This window comes from Netta rufina, assembly GCF_964035555.1.
Source record: "Netta rufina genome assembly, chromosome: 10".
NCBI classification, from domain to species: domain Eukaryota; kingdom Metazoa; phylum Chordata; class Aves; order Anseriformes; family Anatidae; genus Netta; species Netta rufina.
The window spans coordinates 23,110,203-23,130,109 of NC_140133.1; the positions used below are offsets into that span (position 1 = coordinate 23,110,203).

Sequence of the window (19,907 nt, forward strand, 5' to 3'; positions counted from 1 at the left end):
ACAGGTTCAGTTTTAGGAGAGCAACAGACAGGTTGTAACAATAAACTCACAGTTTTTCTGAAGACATCAGCTCCTGGGCAATGAGGTAAGCTCTGGACTGGCCTTCCTTCTGTCAACAGCAAAACCCAGAGAGAATTAAGAGATGTCTCACACCAAGAAGAAAAACAGTGTTAGAGAGCACTTTGAACTGACATATTCCTTCAGTAAAGATAGGGACCAGATTTTTATTCTTTGCTGTTCAGTGTTTGGCTTCCTGGAGTCCTTTCCATAACAGGAAAGGACTCTAGGACATGTTTGTGTAATTCAAGTGCTAATGGTATAGTACAACATAATAGCTGCTAAGGTTTGAAAAAACTGTATTCTTACGGAAGAAAAAGAGAAAATTTCTGTTGATTTTTACAAGTTCAACATTTGTCAGAGATGCAGAAAATGTTTAGCTTTGAATAAGCTAGCTTCATGGCTGTAAAGGCTCTTAACATGTTTACTACTCTCAATTAAATGGAAATGGGAATTTGTTATCAAAATGCTCATATTCCAAAGTGTTCTAACTGCTGAGAGACCTGTGGAAGCAAACAAGGCAAGTAACTTTATTGCTTACTAAACAAAATGTCTAAATTAAATGGTCATAAGCATCTCCAGAAAGCAAACAGTTCATTACTCCTGCAGGCAACATTGTTTGAAATCTCAGTGACATCTACAGAACCGGCAGACAACTCATTAGACACAGAAACCTGTGAAAGAAGCAAAGTATATAGCTGTAAGGTGCAAGTGGCTAATAAGGGTATTTTGGTCCTATGTCATGACTCACTCTTATGATAAGAAATGAACAAAGTGTGGAAATATTTACTGATAGGAATCTACTATGGAAAGTTGGACTTACGTAGCAGTAGTGAAGCAGGGAACTAGAACAGTCTAGCAGTAGTAAAGAAAAGCAGCTTTCATTGATCTAAAGTGGGCTCAGGGGAAATGTGTTCAGCAGAAAGAGTTAGTGACATTGTGTGCCAGACCAGCTGTTCTGGAAACCCATTCCTTACAGATCCTGCTTCTGAAAGCCTACTCAGGAGAGACTGGGACTTGCTGAGATGTGATGCAGTCCCTTGATGCAACAGGTGGGAAGTTGGTGTTTACATCTTCTCCACTAATTCTGCATGAGGGGGCTGCTAACTGTCAGGAAAAAAACACAAAGCTTAATTGAGACCCCTCGTAAAAGTATAAATGTTGACATCTCAAATCAGGCTTGACAGATCAATAAACAGTTACGTATTCACATTATAACAACAAATTTAAGCAGTAAAAAATATCTAAGCCAGTGGAAGGCAAATACAGACTTTTTCCTCTCTGTCCCTTTTCCCTATCAGCTCTCCCTTGGGATACAGCTGTCCTGGCACAAGTGATAATGCAGTGTCTGAGTTGCTTGATATCCCATTCCATTCTCTTCCCCTCCCAAAGTCTCCTGGTTGTCCCCACTGCTGGAGGAACACACCAAAAGCACTGAGTTTTCTCTTCTCTCTCACTTCCTCTACACAGGTAGAGCACAGCAAATGAAGGGAGAGTGTCTCTCTCTGGGTCACCTAGACTGATGCTGGCTGCTTGTCTGTGGACAAGCCTGGCTCCACACAGCCAAGACATGGAGTCCACTTCCCCAGCGATCCAAGCTGTCTCTCTATTTGCATACACACATTGTCGCACTCTGTAATTCCTCTTGTGATTAATATGTCTTAGCCAAGAGACAAAACACGGGGACCCCAGTGTCACATGACCTGTCTAGGGCAAGTTGGAGACAGTGTCTCTAGGCGTTGCCTGTCTTGTGTTATTTAATTGCTGTTTGTTTAACCAGGAAATGAACTCTGAGATTGACGACAGTGTCCAGAGACAGACTTCTGGGAACAGGGAATAGAGGGGATGCAAGTCCCTCAACCATAACGTTTCTGAAACAAAATCCAAGTGATTATTATAACAAAGCCATGCTGCCACCTTTTTGGTAATCTTTTCTCCCCGTGGTGTGGGACCTTTCCAGTTCCCACTTGAGAGGCTGCACTCCAGGCCCTGCTGAGAGCCTCTGCTTAGCAGAGAGAGGCCAGGAGGCTATCTGGAAACCCTGGCAATCTGCCACATTGAATCCTCTTGTCTCGTAGCTTCATCACCTCATCCTCCCCATTCTCTCTACTCTGAAAAACAGGCTGGTGCTAGGAAGGTTGCAAATACAAAAGCACAACAGCATAAAGACATAAAAGCTTTTAGGTCTTAACACAGCACACATGTGAGCACAGCTGAAGTTAATTATTAGTCTTAGGCAGTTTGAACTGAACAACTTTTGGTTTCACGTCCCTTTTGTGCCTCCTGAAAGAAAAAAACATTTGGGTTGAGAAGGGGCAAGCAGTGAACAGTATGCCTGTGAATAGTGGCTAATTGCCCATGCAGAGCCTACTGATGTGGCACATCACCTTCCCTTCTCTGTGTCGTAGGCATCCCATTACTGCAGGGATGATGTCTCCCCACGGAGTCATTTATACACTCTGGCTTTGCTCTGGACAATGCCAAGGCATTTGACTTGGACCCTCAATGGCCATGCTTTGATGAGATAGTACGTCAGTGCCTGTGTCAGTCACTGCTCTCTGAGCCCAGTGCCCACACACGGTTGAGCTGGCCTAGTTGTCTGCAGGACCATGATAAAAAACAGATTGGTGTTCTGATCCAGCTTAAATATCTTGGGTCTGGGGGAAAATCTGCCTCCATGGGGCTGAAACAGGGTTATATGGCTTAAGTGCAGCACAGGCAAATCAAAGAACTGTTCACTAGAGCTGAAGCACTAGTATTGCACAAGCCATTTGAGTACTCAAGAAGAAACCCTTTGCATTTGAAAAGCAGGGTAACTAGCTAAGACACCAAATCAGCAGCTCCATTTCCGTGTTTACTGCTGCCTTATCATGCTGACATGGACAAACTACATCCCTTTGTCCATTTTCCCATCTGTGTGTCTTATTTTGCAGACCCCTCAGGGTAGGTGTGTTGTAGCGTTGTGCTGGATGGTACCCAGCACAACAGTGCTACTGTTGCTATCAAGGGCTTAGAGCAGTTTGCAAGCTTCAGCCTCTGAGCTGTGTGACTTCATAATGTCCCTTTTGTAATTATTATGAACTATCCAGTAGTTCACAATGATGTCACAGTGGAGCCAACAGTAAACTGAGGCACTACAAGAACAAATGGCTTTTTCAAGCTGGGTCTATGAATCAGTGAGAGGAAATGCAGTCCACATCTTTTGCCTCCTAGGCGCCTTCCTTGAAGAGCTAGATTTCAGCTCCCCTGGGGAAGCTGGGTAATGATATAAATCAAGAGTTGTCCCCTGAAAGGCGTCTGAATTAGGTGCTTCCTCAAGGCACACAAATCTGTCACTCCCAACTCCAGCATGTGTTTGGGTTGTGTATGTGAAGGTTAAAGGTTTGCAAAACAGAATGATTAATGGAGCCTGGAAACCAAGCCCACCCAGTGGAAATGCATAAGGAGCAGCAAAGGCAGTTGTGCATACAGCTGCCACGAGACAGTAGCTGCCCTGCTTGCTGTGAGACCTTTGTGGCTGAGCTCAGTGTTCCCTCACTGTGTGTGGCACAGATGCCATCCATGTGCCATGCTGGGTTGCGGCCCCCTTTTTGGACACTGCCTTTTGTTTCAGTACCTGGGAGTAGCGTGGAGCATCTCTACCTCTAGTGCTGCCCTTTCACAAGCACAGTGCTTGGGATCTTTTATGTACGGAGTTCTCCTTCGTGCCCCCCCCCCCCCCCCCAGCACAGCACTATGTAATTGTAATGAGCACCCCTCTGGTCTCGCTGGGATTCAATATAAAAAACCTAAGTCCTAAATGACTAGCCAAAATGCTTTGAGTTTTCATTGCCATAAAATCCAGCCACATCTGGTCCAAATTCACTTTCTTTTATGATATCTTACTCTGGTTATGTGTTATCTACCTCACTAGAGATTTTCCCATTTTGCCAGCAGGATAAGAGAAGATCACATCTCTCATATCCTGGCTGTGTACATTTCCTTGTAATGTATTGCTGGTTTTAGGGTGAAACTAGACAGTATTTGCATACAGATTGGTTTACTTTTTGATTTCCCATGGAGTTAACTGGCAGACATATCTGTATTCTGGGTGAGAGAACTGTCCTTTATGCTCCAGCTATGGCTTTATTACTTGTCTTAGGATTTGTATTAATTTATTTCCTGAGTACTCAATAGACTGTAATTTTTAAAGGTGTTCACAGAATCACAGAATCATTTAGGTTGGAAGAGACCTCCAAGATCACCTTATCCAACTTATGACCTAACACTAACAAGTCCTCCACTAAACCATATCACTAAGCTCTACATCTAAACATCTTTTAAATACCTCTAGGGATGATGACTCCACCACTTCCCTGGGCAGCCCATTCCAATGCCTCACAACCCTTTCAGTAAAGAAGTTTTTCCTAATACACAACCTAAATCTTCCCTGGCACAACTGTAGCCTATTCCCCCTCATCCTGTCACCAGGCACATGAGAGAATAGACCAACCCCCACCTCGCTAAAGCCTCCTTTAATGTACTTATAGAGAGCAATAAGGTCGCCCCTGAGCCTCCTTTTCTCCAGGCTGAACAAATCCAGCTCCCTCAGCCGCTCCTCTTAGGACTTGTTCTCCAGAATCACAGAACCACAGAACTGTAGAGGTTGGAAGGGACCTCGAAAGATCATCAGGTCGAACCCCCCTGCCAAAGCAGGTTCCTCAGACCCCTCACCAGCTTTGTCGCCCTTCTCTGGACTCGCTCGAGCTCCTCCGTGTCCTTCTTGTAGCGAGTGGCCCAAAACTGAACACAGTACTCGAGGTGCGGCCTCACCAGAGCCGAGTACAGGGGGACAATCACTTCCCTAGACCTGCTGGCCACACTGCTTCTTATACAAGCCAGGATGCCGTTGGCCTTCTTGGCCACCTGAGCACACTGCTGGCTCATATTCAGCCAACTATCCACCAATACTCACCAATACTCTGCCAGGCAGTTTTCCAGCCACTCATCTCCCAGCCTGTAGCGCTGCTTGGGGCTGTTGCGCCCCAGGTGCAGGACCCGGCACTTGGCCTTGTTGAACCTCATACAGTTGGCCTCAGCCCATCGGTGCAGCCTATCCAGATCCTCCTGCAGAGCCTTCCTACCCTCGAGCAGACCGACACACTCACCTAACTTGGTGTTGTCTGCAAACTTACAGAGGGTGCACTCGATCCCCTCACCCAGACCATCAATAAAGATATTAAAGAGGACTGGCCCCAATACTGAGCCCTGGGGGATGCCACTAGTGACCAGCCTCCAACCGGATTTAACTCCATTCACCACAACTCTTTGGGCCCGGCTACCCACCCAGCCATTTTCTAACCCAACGAAGCATACACCAGTCCAAGCCATGAGCACCCAGCTTCTTCAGGAGAATGCTGTGGAAAACAGTGTCAAAAGCCTTACTGAAGTCAAGGTAGACCACATTCACAGCCTTTCCCTTGTCCACTAAGCACGTCACTTTGTCATAGAAGAAGATTAGGTTTGTCAAGCAGGACTTGCTTTTCATAAACCCATGCTGACTGGGCCTGATTGCCTAGTTGCCCTGCAAGTGCCACATGATGACACTCAAATGTCATGTACATGTACAGCATGTACAACAAGAAAACAGGACGAAATCACACAATAGGTTAGCCAGGACTGCTGGCAAATGGAAATTCACCCTGTGAGGGTGTTTGGTGTAAGTGGAGTCCCTCTGCAGGCTGGCAGGGTCTGTTTGGCTTGGAAGCCTAGCTAGTCCAAAGCCTTGCTTTGGGGTTGGAGAGAGTGTCCAGTCCAGGCCACGAGCAGACAGTTTCTTGTGGAGAATGCTGTGGGAAACGGTGTCAAAAGCCTTGCTGACATCTGTGATTCACACAGGTTAATCACATTCTTTTCTTATTCTTCTTCTGAGGATCCCTTCACTTCTTCAGGTCAAACTCCCTGCTGTGTTTATAGACAGGTTTAAGAGAACATTTGTAATTGTTCCATTGCCCACTGTTTTAATGTAGGGTTTGCTATATGTCATTCCTAAATACAACAGAGTTCTTAAAATAGCTTATGCTGCTACAATATTCCTAGCATTTTCTGTTTACCCAGCCATTGCTTTCTCCTTCCAAAGGAACCCTGTAATGAAATACTTAAGACTCTTATCACAGTGGTGGAAATTGTTGATCTCAGTCTAAATGCCTTCCATTGACTACTGGGGTCATTTTTAAGCCTATCACTTTGTTCAATCCACACCCCTTAGCATATGTGTGACATACAGTCTGGGTCAAACAGCGTGATGGAAATAGCTCTTGAAGCTGAGTCCAAGGCAACATGTTCTGGTGTTGCTACAGGAACATGGCTCTTCTACAAGACACTCTAGAAAATAATTCTTAAACTGACAGCCCCTTTCCCCTCCCCATGTGACCCAACCTCTGTGCTTCATCTCTGTGTGTTTCCTCAGAAAACCTTCTCACCAGGACGGGGGCTTTGCTGCAACCTCTGCTGTCATTTGTCCTGCAGTTGTTTGTCCTGGCTTGCCTGATTGTCAACGTTAAAGAGGTGGTAGGTGGTGAGATACATTCTTAATACTATCTCAGCGAAGTCCTCAAAAGGCTCGGTGTGCCCACAATGGACCTAAACACTAGCACCTAGCTTTTTGCCTTGCCTGCCATTTTGATCTCTAATCTGCATCAGACTTTTTGTTTTTGCTTTTCTCTGGATCTAGTATAAAAATCACTCTTCCTTGCCAGGCCCTTGTCTTTGGCCACAGGGAGACTTAGGTGTGGTGAAAGACTCGTCTTGGGGCTCCTTCAGGATCATGGCAATCAGAGGTCACAGGCTAGTAACGAACAGGGAAACCAACAGGGGAAAATGCCCAGTCTAAAGCAGAAGCCAGAAGAAAGGAGCTGTCTGAGGACTCATGCTTGCACAAACAGTAAAGTGCAGGTGTGACCTAGTTCTGGCAAAACAATCTCAGTTTGGATTTGCTCTCTAGTCAAATTTGAACAGTTAAGCTCAGGATTTATCTGGTTTTTAGCAGGGAAAAACAACAACGACAACATCAACAATAACAAAACAGGCTTGGATCCAGCTCAATGGTAACATGCAAAATGTGGGGTTCTACAACTTGGACTTTGAGCATTTGTCTAGTCAGTGAAGGTTCAGAGGTAGGAGACGTAGGGAAGGTCATTATTTTATTTGATATAAGTGGTTTGTTCTTAACTGGAATCCTTAATTCATTTTTTTTTTCTCTGTGTGCACCTCAAATGCCATCATATAACCTTGAGAGCCCAATACAGAACAGTCATGTGTCAACTTCTGATAAATTTGAAGGGATTTAATTAAATGAGCATATATATAAGACAAATGAATGAGGGATGTCTCAGGAGCTCTTGCAAATTAGCTTAGCAGGAGGAAAAAAAGTATGAACTCCATCTGTAACATAAGTGAAGGGCATCACTTTTTATAATACAGCCATATAGAATCATAAAGGTTAAGAATACTTGGAGCATTTGCTGCCTGGGAGTTCTCTAGGTTGTTATTGCACGCCAGTACAGTGAAGAGAGAAGGAAATAAAGTGCTCATTTAACCAGAAAGAGTGGATTTTCCCTGTCAGTCTTACACAGAAGACTCAAAACTACCAGGTGATTTCTGATGACAAATGCTCTATTTCACAGGGTCTATGGTACACCTAGTGGAATAAAGGCAAAATCTGGAACCCCACCTCCTGTTCTACTTTTTTATACCTGCCTCATTCCTAAAAGGCTTTTTAGTAGTAAAACTTCTTGTAACACAATAGAGATGAAAGCCCCTCTTTGCTTTTTAAAATACAGTTGATAATGTCAAAAGTACCTCAACATATACTATTGGCTATGATTCAAATTGTTTACAGAACAGGGGTTTCAGCAGGCCCTAGAAATTTTTCCACACTCATGTGAATCTGGTCCCCAGGAGAGCAGGGATTCAAAGAAGCCCAGCTGTTGAAACAATTCCAGGAAAAGTGTGTACAAAGCTGATTTTTAAAATTATTTTTACTTTAAAAAATGAGCCTTAAAAAGAAACATTACAGGAAAAAATCTGCTGCAAACTGGATATCTTGCAATTCTCTGACAAGGAGACTAGGAGAAAGCAAGTGAGAAAGAAAATGAAACACTATGCTTTCATTTTCATACAGATGAATTGAAAGGCAATAAGTTAAATCTAGTCAATGCAAATGGAAATCATACATCTGGACATGGGTAGGAGATTTGATCATCTGGGTTGTTTCAGGTCTTTATTTAAACTAAGTTTCCCTAAGGAGGGGAAAACCAGAAATCAAACCAACAAACCCCAGAGGGTTCTTTTTTGTGTGTGCATATGTGTTTTTTTTCTAAATCCAAATTCAGCTCCTAGTAGGCCAGTCCAAAACAGTTGTTTTAACAGAATTAGCCCATTTCCAAATCCATGGTACTATTTTTGGCATGTAGACCAACATGTCTTTGCCAGTTCTTCCCAAGTGACAGTGCTTCTGAACTCTTTCATGTTTTACAGCCACTCCGTGTTGCCCTGAGGATTTTGCTCCAAGTGATACATCATTTCACTGGGGAGCTGAACAACGTCTTTGCCCTTTGTCATTCCTGAGTCAGGCTTTGACAGGGCAGCTAATGTTCCCTTGGCACCCAAAAGATTTGCGTGCAAAGACAACAAAAGGAGGCAGGAGCAGTAGGGTAGAAACACAGTCCTCTGTCTGTCCTTTGTAAAGATACCAGCGCTTTCTGAGGCAAGAGCTGTGAACAGATGGAATTTATCCCATTCACTCTTAATTATGGTGAACTGGAAGCCTGTATTTCTGACAGATAATCTTCAGTGAGGGCTGTGGGGGACATTGGAAGATTCCCATACCGTTACTGTTCTACTACTAGCATGGGAGAAAGAGTACAGTTAGATATATTGCATCCTTCATTTCAGGACCCTGCACTGACTGTTTTCCCTATCAAATTGGCCCTTCCATGGGCATCTTTCGGTTATTGCTTCACACAGCCTTCAGTAGCAGCACTGAAGGTGTTAGATGGTGTTCTCATGTTAGAACTCTGGCTGCCCAGATCAGGTGTTTCACATTAAGAGCCTGGGTCCTGGAGACAGCTGGGACATGCAGGGTTTGACAGGATGGTTCCCAGGACCCCCTTAGTCTGTCCAAAGTGAAGCCTGCAGTGCCTTTGGCCCTTGCGAGGCTACAAAAACAAAGAAACTCAAAGGTCTCCCTGGGTCAATTCCAGATCTTTTCTTGGACCTGCATACAAGCACAGGCCCCTGCCTTGGCATATTAAACAAATGGCTTAGCCTAGAATGAAATTGCTGCTGCTCCAACCTCATTTTAGAGTCTGTAGATAGAGCCCAGTGACTGCAGGAGGGCTAATCCTCCCACAGCTAGAATTAAACCTGGCAGAAAAGGCTATGTGTACCCTTCTGGCCTGTTTCTTGTCAGGCTAAATAGCCACATGCTCTAGTTCATCAGCCAGCTTGGAAATAACAGCCAGTATTCAGATGTAGCTGTTCTAAGACAGCTCCCTAGGAGCTTGTAGAAGCCAGGTCTTCTGTGTGCTGTGATCCTTGATGACAATCAGCTTGGGAAAACAAGTCTGATCAAACAAACAGTCCTGTGCTGATGTTTTCTATCAGGCATGTGTAGAGATTTGGTTTGTATTAGCCCTAAGAGCTAGAGGGATACCTCCAGATAGACTCTAAAGCACATGCTTGCTCTATAAGTGCTGCCTTCTGCTGTGACAGCTAAAAAGTGTGGTTACCCCAGCACAACAGAAAAATAAAAAGGCATGAAATGCAGTAAGGGAAATAAAAATGAAATTTCCTAATATCTTCAGTAAAAGCCTATAAAAATGTCAATAAAATTGTTTTTAGCAGCCTTAAATTTCCTTCCAAGTGCTTGGTGATTATATTCATTTCCCATTTGGACATAAGGCACAAGTTTCTTGTCAATCCTCCACTAGCATCACAACTAAATGCTGAGAAATGTGATGGGCTTAGGTAACACACTAGTGTATGTTCTATAAATGCTCATGGTTTGCTAGATAACTAGCAGAACTTGAAGGGAAAATATTTTTCATTTAACTGGAATTGTCACAATTTTAAGGGCTTTTCCCTTTCCAAAACAGTGTGAAACAAGCAGCCAAAAAAAATCATGCAAATCAGAGGGAAAAAAAAAAAAAAGATTAGATTGCTTGTGACCATTTCATTTGTTTCAAGTCAACAAAGAGCTCAAACCACAATCTGTTCCAATAGCGTGTTTGTCATTGTTTTATTCAGTGTAGCTTTAAAATTCTCAAGACTGCATCCAGATCCTTCTCACGAGTGAGAAGTTTTTCATTACATTCATGTCAAGCCTTTCCTATTGGCTACATTGCCTCTACTATCCATCTTAGAACAGCAGTTCCTTGGCTCTGCCACATGCTACAGGGGTGAATTGTTGCTAGTGCAGCTCTTTTACCTTGTTGATGAGGCTAGGATCACCCTGGCTGCTTTCCTCCTCTTCCGAACTCTTTTGTTCCTCATCTGATGTGATGACCTCCACGGGTATCACTGAGACCGGGCACACCTTGTAAGGCTCAGTGTAGGCACTGTAGAGAAAGAACAGACCAGCTCATTGGCAGTATTTCCAGACACCTGCTGTTGCTCAGACACACCAAATCCACACATTGCACAGTTCTAAACACTCAGGGGACCAGGTGTCCCTGCAGACCCTCTAGGCTTGGAATCAAGATTCCTCAAGCTTTGTGTTTTGTTGCCAAGTTGAACAGCAACCATTTAGACAAGTAGAAGAATCTGAATGGAGCAGTAGGAAACAAGTGAACTCATTCAAGCTTCCCTATAGGATCAGTTTTCTGGCTCAGTTTGGAACAAAAAGTTTGACTGGGTGCATACATAGTTGCAACTAGAACTTGTTTGTTCTTCCTGAGACGATCCCTCAAAATGGATGTAATAAAATCATACTAACATTTCAGTGCTTAGTAGAAATGGAAATTAAACATTGTAAGTTTTCTGTGAAAACATTAAAAGGATAAGAAAAGTGTAATTATAATACCATTGGAATTACAGCACAAGGTAACTCAGATCCCATCATCCTTGAGTTGTTTCAAGGGAATCCAGAAAATCCAGAAAAAGCAATGAAATTGAAAGTGCTGAATCTGTTAATGTAATACAGTCCAAGGATTTCCCAGCATTATTTTTCTTTCAGGAAAATGTAACAGCACACACACACGCACACACATATATATTTAGATTTAAATTGCCAGTTGTTTCAAATCCTTCACAAAACATGACTAAAGGGAGGTTCCCCAGGTAGTGGCTGGCCTTTGTGTTTGAAAGGTGTCTTTTATTGCTGATCTCAATATGCCTAGTGACAAATTCCAGACAGTGGATTTGGTTAAACCTCTGTCTCCCGGACTGCAGCCTTCCAAATATGGTTACCATGCAGATGCTCACAGGTTGTGTTGAAGTTATCCTCTTGCCTGGTCTTTTAAATGAAATAGGTGAATGTATCAGTGTCATACGATGCCTCCTATCATTTAATCATTCTAAAATCTCTGAACTTTATCTAATTATCCATTAGCATTATTCAATTTACTAACCATTTTAGTACCAGTTTTTACTACCAGCCAGTTTTGGGGCAGTTGTTGGTGCTGCAACACAAGACTCAATTTTACAGCACTGGTAATAGGACTGCCAAGTATAACAGTGATAACATCGACCTATTCCCCACCTGACTTTACTCTGTTTTTATATTCGTGGATCAGATTCGTGGTTTTGGCCCTAGCGTCACTGTGGGAGCTTATATGCAGCTTATTCACCACAGTGGCCTCAAGTATTACACAAATTTCAAGGAGTCGGTTGCAGTGTTCAGCAAATAGGGCAAGCCTGCTGTCTTTAGACAAAACCTGACATTTGTGTGTATTACAGTAGAATTCTGGGGAGTTTTAGGGAAGGGTCAGGCTGGGTGTTAGTAAAAGGTTTTTCACCGAGAAGGGGGTCGGGCACTGAACATGCTCCCCAGGGATGTGGTCATGGCACTGAGCCTGCTGGAGTTCAAGGAGTGTTTGGACAACAATCTCAGACATAGGATCTGATTTTCGGGTAGTCGCACATGGAGCTAGTAGTTGGACTTGACAATCTTTGTGGGTCCCTTCCAACTCAGGATATTCTATGACGGCTTGTCCAACCAAACTGGTCTGAACACCAGCATGCCTTATTTAGTGTTTATGATTTCTTTAGTCTTCATTGCCTCTGAAATCTTATTATCGTGCTTTTGTAGCTCTGTTTCTTTCTTCATTTCTTTATTTTTCTTTGGTCTTCCAGGGGGGATCCCAGCTGCGAGCAAATCCAAAGCCTCAAAGCCAATGCTAGAGTGACAGGCAGCTGGGCCAATTTTGGGTAATATAACTGGGAGGGCAATGAAGAAGGAGACTCCTGAGGCTGCTGACCAGACTCACATTTCCCTTCAGAAAGGAAACTCCATTTCTGCATTCACTTCCAAGCTGCAAAGAGTGGTCTGTGTCTGCCATGCAGGTGTGGCCTGCTCACCTTTCCTTCATGTGCAGAGGCAAGTAGCTCCCACAAGCTGCCCCATGCATTTTCCACAGTGGGATGAAGGACTGAGCAGCTGCACTGTTCCTCACCATTGTCTTCTCTTGTTTATTATTAGTGTCTGCAGTTTTTCAGTGTGGGCGGCATCACAGCACTTCCGAAACCCTGCCTAGCTACAACAACAAAGGGGCCTCTGTGGATCAGCTCCACCCCTGACTTCCACACTTTTGTTGATGCTAATTGCTTTATTATTGGACCCAAAGAAGAGGCTTGCCATGCTCCCAGATCCTGACATGCATATGACTCTAAAGACAACCTGCCTCATTGCTCAGTAATGATAAAATAAAACCTCCTGATGGAGAGTTGCTTATACTAAAAGTAGTGCTGGGGTGAAACTGGGGACATGTGAGTTGTTCCAGGTATGTTTAGATAAAATTGTTTTGTTTTGTTTTTTAAGGGGCATTTCTCTATTGGATCTCCTACTCTCAGCTGGTACTCATATCTGGGTCTATCCTCAAGCTCAGTTCAGCATTTGGAATACTTCTGATTTTCATCCTGTAAACTTTTCCCTCACTAATAAATGGATATTATTATTACATCAGAGGTCAGACACGGAGAGAGAGAGAAAGAGGCAGTACCACTGATTCATTGGGTTTTACTTCAGGCCAGCTCAAGCTCTTTCTTCTGTTCTGCTTTCATCTTACAATTCATCTAAACTCCATCTCAATTGCTCTTTTGACCTGTTTGCTTTGTCCTTATCCTTAGACAACCTTAGACTACCTTCCATGCCTTTATGCTAGTGGAATTTTTCTGATGAAAGAAGGTGTTGTATCTGTCTGCCAAGGGAAATCCCCATGCAACTTGAAATCTCTCATATTGCTCACTCCAAGAGTTGAGGAAAACAAGATGTCAGTAGAGCAAGGAAATGGTGAGCAATACTGGCCTGGCAGTTTGAAATTGCATATATTGAGTTGTCGCACACTGGAACAGGCTCCCCAGAGAAGCAGTCACTGCAACAAGCCTCTTGTAGTTTAAGAAGCGTTTGGACCGTGCACTTAGTCACATGGTCTGAATTTTTGGGTAGACCTGTGTGGTGCCAGGAGTTGGACTTGATGATCCTTATGGGTCCCTTTGAACTCGGGTTATTCTATGATTCTGTATTTCTTAGTGAATAAATGCATGGTCTGTCCCTGCATGAAGGCGAGAACACCTGCTCCTCAGGGCACATTTTCACATACAGAAGTCTGGTTCAGGGTGTCAGCCGTGGTAAGTGATGACAGATCTAATAACTGCCTGAGTCTTTTGTGTAGTATCAGTGCACAGGTAACTGAAAGGCCTCATTTATTCCCTGGCATGAACAAACAGCATGTTACTCCTGCTTTGCAGTTCCTTCTCCCACCTCAGATGAACACACAGCTTTTGCATGCTGCTGTGTTTACTCCTTCGTCCTCAAGCAGTAGGCACATTCCACACAGGGGCCCTAGAACCCATAATGGCAGCCACAGGTGATTAAAGAACTGATCTGTGCTTCAGCTCCTAGAGAAACCATTCTGGGCACAGCATGTTTGATGCTGAGATTCTCCATGCTTGTGTGTGCATCTGCCAGGTCTTATTCCACTGACAGGAATGTGACCGTGGAAGAAAACATATGTGACAGAAGAGTCAAGACCTACCCCTAGGGCCTCTTTAAAAGTTGCTTTGCCTCATTAGCTGTGGCAAGGGTAGACAAAATTAACTTCATCTTGTATCAGGATAAAGAACTAAGGAAAGTTGCCTATAAAAGGTGATATTTTTTTCTGGATGCTTCCTACAGCCTTGTAGGCCTCTTTGGTGCATGAAACTTTGAATCAAAGAAAATACTGTACGCTGGAATGCAATGTACTGTAAGGCAAAGTACTATTCAGGATCTTTTAAAATCCCGTGTCTTTCACATATGGCTGTCTAGATGTGTTTTCTTAGTAATTCACCAGTAATACATGCAAACTGTTTGCACTACTAAACATAACTACTAAGCATAACCAGTCCTGGATCTAAGTCCTTGTTATAATTACATATTAATTCTTTGTTGATCTAACATTTCAGGTATTTAGATGCACTCCTCTCCCATTGTGGGTACAGAAGCAGAAGAAATGTGATTGAAGGGACAACCTATTATTCATGTTGCTTTCCAAGGCTGTGAAAATCAGAAACTTTACACTAAGATAAATGATCTCCCTGAGTCCACAGGTAGTACAAGGACAAATTGCTCAGACCTGGTGGTTAGAACTGTCTCTGTTGGATCCTACTGTTCATCTGGTCCCACCTGTAAAAGATGGATACACTGCACTGTCTTCTTTCTTCTATATTCTTGGTATATTTTTTGACGTTAAAATGTCTGCTGATGAAAAAATAGACTAAAAGCATTCAGGAAAAACATTCATGTTAGCTAAAAAATCAAAATGAAAGAATTGGGTTCTTAGTGCTTTTGAACCAAAAAACAGGTTTTGGAATGCAAATGTTTCTGGCTACAATTCTGCAGTACCTTAATTCAAAAGATTTTCTGCTTATTAATGGAAAATATTCAATAAGTTCCAATGAAGCTGCCAAATTTTTAACATTTTTTTACACTATTCTTATGTCTAAAATTGTCAGATTGCTGGGATAATAAGATATTTGGAACTTAAAAAGATTACTTAGAAATAATATTTATGGCAGAAATAGACGGTTGTGCAAACACACTTCCCAAGTACAGAGGAGGGGGAGTACAAAATAGCACGATGCTTTTGTTTTGCTTACCTTACAGATGGGTTTTAGTAATTTGGTAATTTCCCTCATAACAAATTCTTCAAAGAGGATGAGCTAGCAGCAGCAAAAGACCATGCCGTGTCATGGCTCCCAGCTCAGAGCTAGCTCAGCACAAGTGAAAGCAAGAGCAAGGCAGATACAGGAACAGCTCAGGAGGCTTATTAACAGTTTAGCCAGTCTCTCTCCTTACTCTCTCAGCTTTTCTGCAATTTGTAATGGTTTGTCCCAGCAGACGCGGAATTAAGTTTCTTTCTCCCTCAGAAGATAAATGACTACATTATGTTAGTGTAAGAACACATTATAATTTGGGAAGAATGCCTCATTATATTAGTCTGGTAATCATTATGAATGGTGCTATTAACGACTTATACAGCAGTAAAATTTGCAATATTGCCTAACTGTTGCATGGGCTTCACTTACAGGAGGCCTGAAGTGCAGTGGCACTGGCTAGTGCTTAAAGACACTTCCCAAAATGCTACAGATCTCCTTTGCCCTTGGGATGTGCAAAAGCGTGTTTGTGCCTCCCTTCCCATCTTACCCGCCTCCAGACACTCCAGCAGCACTCGTGTTTTCACTTCTGAGTTCTGTATTGTCATAGAGCTCCTGGGCAGTACACCTTTCCTGACACCTACCATGTTTTTTATCCCAGTTAATTCACATAATTTCATCCATTTTATAAATCTACATGCTTGTGTTCTCCTGGTAGTCCTTGCTCCTGAAGACTGAACTGATCACCACGTGAAGATGCCCGTGGCATATCACTTCAGATTCTAGAACATGAGAGATGATTGCTCCTGCCATTCCAGTAAAAATACAGACAAAACTATGTCATGCCTGTGTGGCAGGAGCCTGGGGGAAAGCCTCAGTGAGCAAACATTTGACTGCAGGTCCCTGAAAACTAACACTTACATAGTTCCTGTGTCCCATCCACCGTTTAATTACACCATGCATCTAAACTTGCTTTTAAGGTTGGAAGACTTAAGCTTACACATAACCTGTCTACCTCCAGGTGAGCATGGATTTTTTACAGGCATTTGATTTTGGTTTTATTGTTTCCACATAGAAGATATATTTTTTGTTTTTCTTCTGTCTCCTGTTATTTCCCTGACATTGTCTTCCCTCCTTCTCTGAAGAGTGAGCAGCAAGGGTTGTGACTCTGCTCGGAAAGCATGGAGACAGAGTTGACCATGAGATGTTTGTCAGCTGGAGTTGGGCAGACTGCATGAGATATCTCCAGTATAACATACTCATGATCAAGTGTCTTCTGCAAAAGTCAGTGTCATTAACAGGAAGTCTGGTAAAGGCTAAGAATTCATTGCCAGTTGCAAAACATAAAGTGAGGCTGAGCTTCAGAGGAAATGCACTTTGGCTTCTAGGGGAGAAGAGGCTCAGCGGGTCCTGATAAGAAAACCTAAGCAGTTCCTTGTCTTTCACAATTAAATAGGTCTAGGAATGATGGAAAAAAATAACAGACAGGAAGGACTGTGGAAAACTACCTCTGAATCTGGGATTAGGTTATTGCAGCCTTGGATACAGACCAGATTGTATACTGATTCCCACCTAGACTGGGCAAGCACAACTGGAAGAGTTGCAGAGGAGTTAAGTGTGAACAGGTACAGCTGCAGTAGAGACCAGAGAGAGACCACAGTTATGTACCTCATTGGCAAGTGTTAGTGCTCTGAATTGCAAACTCAGCTCTCAGATATGCTTTACGATACTTGTCAAGTACACATCCCTTCCAACAAGTGGCTCTTTAGGCATTTGCAAGGCATCTGGTTAGGCTGTCCTGGCTGGCAACGTCCTTTCAAATGCCTGTGCAGTATGATCATTTCTGTTGGAACATATTTACAAGGTATTTCTGCACTGTAACTGAGCCAACTCTGACAGCATTAAGTATGCTACAAATCTGTTGGCCAGGCTAAATCAATTTTGCATCTCCCCAGAGAAGTGAGATTTTTTGTGTAGGATTCAAATCCCACTTATTTATTTTCTTTACATCTGTTGCAAACTGTAAATTGGATGTTGAAACTTTATTACTTAAGGGGCCAAACCCACTGATTTGTTTCCTGCACATTTCTCATAGTTTCAGAAGTGCCCGCAAGTAAGTAAAGATCAAAGCAGTATTTAGTCCAAAATGTCACCACAAGAAAAAGAAAAACATTAGAAGAGGCTGGAAACCACATCCTTGGTTCCATTCCTACAGTAAAACAACTTCTATTATAAACTGGTTCTGCCGGTAATTATCAACACATCTCTGACCATATCCACTGTTTCCCTACAGCAAGAGTAGGAAGTAAGTGAACTCTCTGGTTTTCTGGGGGTAAATGCTGACTTCTGCTCTGCCCTCTGCAGGGGATTTTTATTTATTTATATTTTTTCCCTAGGATGTTTCATCCATTTGGTAGGGTTCTGGATTTAAGGGTCACCAATTCTTTACTAAGGAAAGGCAGCTGTATTGCATTCAGTTAGGCCTAGATCTACCAAAGCTCTGAAACAAATGTGAATTATAAGTATTTTTTCTGGGTGTATCAGTGACTGGCTGTGTTGGCAATTATTTGCCCAGAGACAGCAAAGCAGCTGACTTGAAGCATCCTTGATGGAACTACCTAGGAAGATACAGTCATTCTCTCTCCCTGAGATAAGTCCATTACAAGTAAAACCTTCCTGAAGCCAGCTGAATGGTGATGAGCTTAACATATCACCTCAAAATCAGATATGCACAGTTTACAGATGACTTGTAAATTGCTGTAACCTTCACAACCGCAGCCTGTGCACTCTCCTACTCCTCAGTCACAGGTCTTATAGCTCATAACTGAACAGAATGTTCAACAGCAAGACCAGAATCTCAGCTGGACACAGTTGGGTTATGCAAAGCCCATGTACATAAAATCTCCTCCATTCAGTGGCAAAAAATAAAAAACAGGCCTTTTATTATTGGACCAAAGGGACTGAATTCAACTTTTTTCTACATATAGTATCCCTGGCTTTATTTCAAGTCATGTGCCCAAGAGTTACTAGTTCAAACTCTCTCTCAGACAGTGGCATCCTTACTGCAAAAAAATTAAAGCAATAATAAACTAAATGCATTGATGGTAATTGGGAGAGTCAATGGGGTGCTGAACGACACTGTTTTATTAAAATTGGTAGTTTATTTCCTTGGTTTTGCCCTATTTATAGATGTTTATTATTTATTTTTTTTGAATACCCTCTGCAAAAGGAAGGCTCATTACCGAAGGAAATTAAAATCAAAATGCATTTAAAGCCAATAAAAGGAAATGCCTATTAGCACAGGATGTGTTGAACCAATCAATTCCCTGTTATAGCACACCAAGACAAATATCGCAGCTGAAGTCTGAAAAGGGCAGGAAAAAAATGTTGTCTACTAGTACCATACATACCCTAACAAGGCAAGGTAGCACAGGGATAATCACATTTCATACTCTACAGCATAAGCTGTTTGGTTGCCAAACTCAGAAAGGAGTTCCTCCTCATGGTGTAAGCTTCACCATTTAAATTTTGCTTTCTTGCATTGGCATGGAAGAGGGGAAGTGGATTGCTGGTCAAGTGTGTCAGGCTTTCACCTTGCTCTGAAAAACTGCAGGGACCAAACCCTCCCACCTTCAGCAACTGCTCCCAGAGGCACTCCGACTGGTACAGCTCTGGTTCAATAAGGGAGGGCAGGCTACAGAGGAGCACACAGGAGTTTGGGCTCCATCTCAGGGAACATCCTGGTACACCTTGGGGCAGTACAAGTGAAGGAGGAATAAGAGAAGGCCTGACAGTGAGGGTTCACTAATCATGGCCTAGGTATGCTGGGGTGGACAAGGATGGATGGTGCACATCAGGCTGCCTGCACGAAGCTGCATGACCAGTCTCAGGTACCCTGGGGTGCCCAAGTGTCTACCAGCACTGTTACCCTCCCTGATCCCAGGGATTTAAACCACTAGGAAAAACAAAGCAACAGTAAAAGCTGGACATGCATGAAAACAAAACACCGCGTCCTTGGGCCTCAGACAAGTGGCACACCCCCTCCCTGCTCCCAGCCTCACCAGAGAGGCAGTAAGCTGCAGCAATCTCAGCTTGTGCTCAGCTTGGTCCTCTGGCCCTTGTCCTGCATTTCCTGTAAACAGGGAACACTTCCTCCCCAGAGATGACCTGGCAATGAACTGGAGAGGGCTGACGCTCAGCTGCACCGCACCCAGCGCCCCACCATGCCAGAAGGTACAATGGGGCGGCTGATAATACATAATAGGTTATTAAAGGCAGCTCTGCCTTTTATAGATTCATCTGAGCACATTATTTATATTGTGTGTCTACCACCACAGTGCTTTTACTTTTATTAAATCATTAGTTTCACAGAAACACAAAACTTTTCTGTCCTACAGCTCCAGCAGAAATCTTCCTTAAGGTATCAGTGCAGATCTTCTTATTCTTTTTTTTTTTTCTTCTTCTTTTTTTTTTTTTCTTTTCTTTTTTTCCTTGCTAAATCCCAGCCCTGTTGTCCC

The 19,907-nt window shown here is 43.0% G+C and overlaps 1 protein-coding gene and 1 long non-coding RNA gene across 3 annotated transcripts in view; one reads left to right on the forward strand and one right to left on the reverse strand.

Annotated features, from left to right (window-relative positions):
* The window catches only part of LOC311212967, a 74,319-nt gene extending 61,158 nt beyond the window's left edge, over window positions 1-13,161 (forward strand). Inside the window, exons 3-4 of the long non-coding RNA XR_014618726.1 lie at window positions 12,391-12,634; window positions 12,737-13,161. This is a non-coding gene — a long non-coding RNA (uncharacterized lncRNA). The remainder of the gene's footprint in view (window positions 1-12,390; window positions 12,635-12,736) is intronic.
* FGD5 (FYVE, RhoGEF and PH domain containing 5) overlaps window positions 1-19,907 on the reverse strand; it is a 102,465-nt gene that overhangs the window by 56,658 nt on the left and 25,900 nt on the right. For both annotated transcript variants that reach the window (XM_084292699.1, XM_084292698.1), the window contains exons 3-4: window positions 10,526-10,655; window positions 51-109 (exon numbers count right to left, since the gene is read on the reverse strand). In XM_084292699.1, coding sequence (XP_084148825.1) covers window positions 51-109; window positions 10,526-10,655 — 189 coding nt within the window. The remainder of the gene's footprint in view (window positions 1-50; window positions 110-10,525; window positions 10,656-19,907) is intronic.